The sequence below is a fragment of the Poecilia formosa genome, unplaced genomic scaffold (assembly GCF_000485575.1).
Source record: "Poecilia formosa unplaced genomic scaffold, Poecilia_formosa-5.1.2 Scaffold819, whole genome shotgun sequence".
NCBI lineage: Eukaryota > Metazoa > Chordata > Actinopteri > Cyprinodontiformes > Poeciliidae > Poecilia > Poecilia formosa.
The window spans coordinates 54052-61138 of record NW_006800758.1 but is presented as its reverse complement, the minus strand read 5'-3'; the positions used below and the strand labels follow the sequence as shown (position 1 = coordinate 61138).

The 7087-nt window shown below is 35.6% G+C and overlaps 1 protein-coding gene across 1 annotated transcript in view; it reads right to left on the bottom strand.

The window, feature by feature from the left end:
• LOC103131716 (XK-related protein 4-like) overlaps positions 1 to 7087 on the bottom strand; it is a 31369-nt gene that overhangs the window by 8937 nt on the left and 15345 nt on the right. The window contains exon 2 of the mRNA XM_016666854.1: positions 5326 to 5680. Coding sequence (XP_016522340.1) covers positions 5326 to 5680 — 355 coding nt within the window. The remainder of the gene's footprint in view (positions 1 to 5325; positions 5681 to 7087) is intronic.

The window sequence follows — 7087 nt, the reverse complement described above, 5'->3', positions numbered from 1 at the left end:
CCCAAAACAATTAAATAATCACATCAAAAGTTAGAAACGCTCTCTAGTAATTTCTTTGATTGCCAAATATATTAATGTGTGTGAGAAAATGTGTCAATGGCAGATATTAAAATACTTTGTAGAACGGCACTTTATAAAGTTCGGTCCATTTACTTGTATTACCTTACTGGCACATATTCCACATTCAATATGGCGGACGCTGTTACGTATCGCAGCAACGGGCCGACCTGCTCCATGAGGGGTCTACGTATATTAATATGGTCTATGGTGATATATGTTCACCTTTAGGAAGGAGTTTCACTCTCAGAATGTATTTGAACTTCTCTTATTTTCTTCAGCGCAGCTCAGTTTTTAGCAAATTCTGTAGCTTTTGGTGTACTTCTAAATCTGCTCCTAATCGCATCTTTTTGGGCTTGCTACTGCCTCTAGTGGCGTGGGGGTGGTAACACAACTAATCTAATTACATTACTAAATCAGAATCAGGGGCGCAACTACATATTTAGGTGGATGTGAAAACATAAATCGGTGCCCCCCCAAAGGAAGGTACGTAAGGGTGAAGGAGCATAGAAAACATACAGTCACACCCTCCACCCCCAGTAATTCTGGCATTACTGGCATCATAAAACAACATATTTTTTCACTTTCTTAAGGATGTAGAGCTAATTAAATGACAAATAATATGTTCATACATTATAAATAAAATCTATATATCTCCATCAATTATAGGAGGAACAAAAGACTTAAGGAGACATGAAAGCAGGCACGTGCAGAGGGGGGGAACTGGGGGTGCTTGAGCACCTGCCCTTTTTGCTCCTTGCCCCCAAGTGCCCTTTTGGTCCATTGTTTTTTTTTTTTGGTATTATTTCCTAAGCCCTCTTCTGACACATAAAAACATGTACTAAAATTATTTGCTTTTTTGTTTCTTTTTTGTACAACATAATAAGCCGGTAACCTTGTTACCTTTGACCTTTTGCCCGTGACGCATGACGCAGTTGTCTCTCGCGCAGTGAGATAAGGCAGCTAACTGAAGCTCAACGTAGCGAACATTCCAGATTACAGAACAGTTTTTGGTGAATTATAAAAAAACATGTTTTTGGTGAATAAAGTGGAGTAGACTTGCTACTTGTCAAATGACGGAAAACATTGAAAGTATCGTTTCTGCTTCAGCACAGAGTAGCGGTTTAAGCAGAGAGGTAATGAAATACAACAGACACTGACAGGCCTCTGCATCTCCTTTTCTCTAAAGAACTACTGAGCGGGAGAAGAAGGGTTCGGTGAATTCGCATATGCAACTGGGGGGTTCGGTACCTCAAAAAAGGTTAAGAACCACTGACATAGTGTTATGCTCTATATAGAGATGTTCGTTAGCTTTGATTGTATATCTCACAATTTTGTAATTTATCATTGTTTATTAAACTCTGAAAATCCTTTGTTAATATTCTGTCCTAGAAGGCGGTAAGATGTGCCCTTTTTTTGTTGTTGAGCACCTGCCCCTTTAGTGGTTTCTGCACGGCCCTGCATGAAAGACAACATGATCATCTATAATAAAAAATATTTGGAATGTATATGTAAGAAATTTAATTGAGCAAAAGTCAATAAAAAACAAATTAATTAGGTACAGAAGAACAAGAACCCAGGTTGTTACAACCAGGGTTGTTAAACAGATAAGCAAAAATTCATTTTTTTGTTTTTACAGTGCCATGTATATTATTGAGAGAGTTTTTGTTGGTAGAGTCTTATATGTAGAAAAAATAAGATGAAACTAATCTATCAATGAGGAAATTTTCCTTTGACTCTAAAACGATAAATCATATTCATGAATCACATTATTACACAGCCCATCTGTGGTGACGATACAAAAAAAGTAGCCTGCAGAAACTTTGTGTCATGCAATGATGGCATGAGGCTACTACTCAAAGTGCCTAGATGGAGTAGTGCTAGCCATATGTTTGTACATAATGCTGTTCCCACTTGTGCAGCTGTGCTCAGGAATCTTATGCATGTGTAGATTATGTCATGCAATAATATAATTGCAATTTTAGTAAATCCTGCTTTTAGTACTGTGAGATTCTCTTCAAGATTATGGAATCATTGGTGTCATCATTTATCTGTAACTCGGTGAATAATATGTCATGTTTATTTTTAGTTTTCTTTTATTTTGCTTGTTTTTACCTTTTTTCTATGGAGCTTTTTTGTGTCTGGAATAAAGATATGATTGATTGATTGATTGATTGATTGATTGATTGATTGATTGATTGATTGATTGTCAACAATTTGTGAATAGAGCAAAACACTTAGCATGCTATAAGTAAATATTATTTAGTTTGGTTGAGAATAATTATTGCACTGTCAATAAATGACTTCTAATAGATGTTCTTAGTTACTAGAGGAACACAGTAACACCTTCATGAGCTCAGAGGTTCAAACTGATAAAGAGGATGGATGATCTCTGCTAAAATATTCATGCCATCTTCCATGTTCTTTCAGCAAACAGTTCAAACAGCTGTTTTTGGTTTCACCACTATTTACCTGCTGTTATACCTGCCATTCAAAGTATTCTTAAAAGATTGTCTGTTAGTCTGCCATTTTCAACAGGCCAAATTTGCCAGTTTCAACAGGTTGGCCATCCAGTGAAACTGGAATCACTTTCAGTTCTTGTTTATCTCATTTCATTAGCTCTACTTCCATAAGAAAAAAGGTATGTTCTTTTGTGAGGAAATTTATCTTTTACGGTGCCAGTAATGCCGAAATTAACAGTAAACAAGAAAGACTTTGTGGTATTCTGATTTAGTAATGTAATTATATTTATATTGATTTTGTCACCACCCCCACGCCACTAGAGGCAGTAGCAGGGCCCGAAAAGATGCGACTAAGAAACAGATTTAGAAGTACACCGAAAGCTACAGAATTTGTTAAAAACTGTGAGCTGCACTGAAGTAAATAAAAGAAAGAAGTTCAAATACATTCTGAGAGTGACACTCTCAGAATGTATTTGAACTTGGGTATTTGGACTTGGGGTATTTCAATGTATTTGTATTTATTACTTCCGCAAACATTCAGCACTTCTTCTTTTTATGGTGGTTGGCAGAACACTGAGAACGCTGAGGCTATTGCGCCCTCTACTGCGCATCCAGGACACTTTCAGGTCGTTTGCCCATTCAGACTGCAGAACACATACAGGTTGCATATGTGTGGCCGTGTGAATGGCCCTGACCAAAAAAATCCTATTTGACAAAAAAATCAGAATTGGGTCACTTCAGGCTGCAGTGGGAACGCAGCCATAGAGATGGATGCTAAAAATGCTAACTTCCACATTCCAAATTATAGTTTTGCTTCCTCAATTGACCAACCGTAGCAATCCACTCGTATTGATAAACATTTGTTATTTACGGTTCTTTGACTTAAAAGATATTGTTTAAAACAGCAAAATATTAGGGCTTAGCGTGGCGCAGTGCTTAGAGCGTACATGGAGGCTATAGACCTGGACAACAATTGTTCTAACTTTCTGTGCTACCCACAGTGATGTTTTTATTGAAATTAAATTACACAAAGACATCTTAAAATACAGATTACCGCAACTCTTTTGTGCATTAATACGTTGCATAGCAGACTTTATCAAATGCAGAGCAGCCACAATGTGCCCATCAAACTGCACTGCCATGTGCGCATGAAATGATAATATTGCCATTACACCAGTAGGTAGGAATCCGTCCTACCTTGTGGTAATGCTAGGGTTGCCACCCGTCCCATAAAATACGGAACCGTCCCGTATTTGGCTCTTAAATGTAGCGTCCCGTATTGAACCGATACTGGACACGATTTGCTCCGTATTCTACAAATGTGGATGTGTAATTATGAAGAAATGGTTCCCCGAGTATATTATATAGTAGGCTGCCCCAGTTGGGATTTTGTGCCACAATACTCGGTAAGCAGTATGTAAGCAGTATGTGCTTACTGAGTAAAACAGACGAAATTTCGTTTCATCTGTTTTATTTCGTCCATGATTAAGGTAAGCTGTATTTAATTTATTTTATTTATACCTGGCCTTATAACCCTGTCTTTGTACGTTAAAATATTTTAGTTTAATGACACTTTTTTTTATTATGAGACATTGCTAAATAGAGCATGTTGGTAGCGATATTATGTGAAACTGAAGCTGTGTAATAGCAATATTATCATTTCAGGCACACAATGCAGAGCAGTTTAATGGACACATTGCTGCTGCTCTGCATTTGATAAAATCTTCTATGCAACGTATTAATGCACAAAATAGTTGCGGTAATCTGTATTTGAAGATGTCTTTGTTTAATTAATTTAAATAAAAACTTGTTTCCCTTGCCTGATACTGTTTTATTCTTACAAACACCTCTGTATTTAAAATATTTTTTAAAAGGTAGGACATTCTAAAAAAGGATTAGTGCATACATCTGTAGCTCTTATTTTTAAACGGACAGGATATGAAGGAAGTGATATTCTTGTGTTTTTGTCATGTATATAAATTGTTCCAATGCTAAGCCAAGTATAACTCCTAAGCTTCCACTTCATTCCTGTCACTCAAATAATTTTAAATGATATTTAACATTAACACCCCACTGTAGTTTTCTGTTGGTAAACATGATGGTACCAGTTTTGGACGCGTAGCACCAACAGATGGACTTAGGTATCTATTCGTACTACGGTAGGAAAGTCTAACGAGGTAGCACTCATAGTCAGAACACCGTCCTGAACTCAACTCCTGTCCTTGGTTCATTTCCCTTCTCTTTGCCTGTTCCTGTCAGATTACTTTCAAATAAAGGCCACTAGTGCTAAAAAATACAACAGCAAAAGATCAGCTTCTTTCTCTGCGCAAGCTGCCATTTTGTGAAATTTAAATGCTCTAAATCCACCATATTAATATTCTAAAATATTAATATAGGTCCTTCACAGCAGTAGAGAATCAGTTATCCAAAAATGATAAATTTTGTATTCAGCAAAAATATTTAAACTTTATTTTCCCAAATACTATTTTTGTTTTATTTCTGCCTTGCATTGTGATTTGTTAGTTTCACTTCACTAACAACACTCTTCAGTACTAAAAAACTAAATCTTAAAAAAATATTGTCTGTTTCTGTTGACAAATTAATCCTTTCATAATTATGTACCCTTATTGTTCTAAAGAAATGTTTTGACCCCATTCTTAAATTAGGTTAAATGTTTTGGGTCTTAAAACAAGTACTCTGCAGAACCTAAATTAAAGCAAACCTTTTCTGTTTACAAATACCTTCTATCTAAAATAAATATGTCTTCACAAGGTTAAGATAAGAGTGTGCTCATAAGTGTTTTCACCTTGTACATCCCTCTTTGACGTTGAACCAGGAAAAGATATATATTATGCCCACCACCATATCAAACACAATCTCCTCCCATTTGCTGATGCAGAAGTCTGTCTCACAGTGGACAATCCAAAAAGTCATGATACACCAGTGCAGAACAATGAAGATGCCAAAATAGAGTTGAAAAACAGAGGCAAAGAGGGCAAATGTGATGACCCTGGCTGCAATAGTGAAGAAGTGCCAGCAGAACTGGATGATGACTGCAAGGTAGCCAATGGGCTTTTTGTCGTCCCGGGACTCTCGTAAAGCCTTTTGGTAGGAGGCTAAAGCCCATGCAAGAGAGACAAGTGAGGCTGCTGCTGTCATCCCTATAACAGACAGAAAGAAACACAGGAGGTTAAAGTTTAAAGACCAATGCTTGAACTAAACACAACAGCATTCACACATATGTACTAATGTAAAAATCTCCTAACGCAGTAGAAACAGGAAGTAAGCAGAAAAATGTTTCATGGGTCTCAGTCAAGTTGTTAAAATTTTCAAAAAAGCGTTTGAGGACTGCAGCGTAAATTGAAAAGTTAAAAAAAAGTATTAAAATGCATTAAAATAACTTTAACATTAATATGTTTTCATTTTAAACTCACTATTGAAACCAGAAGTTTACATATACCAAACAAAAGACACCTTAAAGCAGACCAAACTTCTCTCCTATTAGGTCATTTAGAATGACCAAATTATTTACATTTGCTAAATGCAATAATAATGAGAATAAGAATGTGCCATCTATACATTTATTTATTAATGACCTAGGTAGACATGGTTCCTGTTGGCTATAGCAGCCCCAGGTAGACAGACCCAAACTCTTTCGATGGTAAATGGCTTTACCCCAAAGCACTTCACATTATAGAGTGTAGTGATGGTGAATATATGTGACGGTGGCAACTTACGGGGTATGAGCTTGCTACTATCTAGTGGCAAGCTGGATAGTGGTCTTACAGTGGCTGCCCCATGACAGGCTTGCCTCTGTCAGACAAGCCTGCCACTAGTGCTAAAAAAAACTACAGCAAAAGATCAGCTTCTTTCTCTGCACAAGCTTTCTTGTAAAGTTTAAAATGCTCTAAATCCATCATATTAATATTCCAAAATAGTAATATAGGTCCTTCACAGCAGTGAATGATCAGTAAATAGAAAATCAGTTATCCAAAAATGATAAATTTTGAATTCAGCAAAAATATTTAAACTTTATATTCCCAAATACGATTTTTGTTTAATTTCTGCTTTGCATTGATTTGTTAGTTTGACTTCACTAACCGCACTCTTCAGTACTAAAAAACCAAATCTTAAAAAAATTGTTTTTGTTGACAGATTAATCCTTTTATAATTATGTACCCTTATTGTTCTAAAGAAATGTTTTGACCTCATTCTTAAATTAGGTTAAATGTTTTGGGCCTTAAAACAAGTACTCTGCAGAACCTAAATTAAAGCAAACCTTCCCTTGTTAAAAAAAAAGTATACTTTAGTATATTAAATTTTAACATACTTTACCATACTAAAGTATGTTAGTAAACTATGTTTGATTTATGTACTTTAACTACTATTTTGGAACAATTTTTTTGTGCTTAGTATATTTTAATAGTATTTAAATAATATTAAATTACAACTTTTAGTATACTTAGTATACTTCAATGTACTTTTTTGGAACAACTTCAAGTAGTACTTAGCATACTTTCAGTATACTTTTTTAATGTAGTATTCAAGAGCTTGATTACTCATAATTC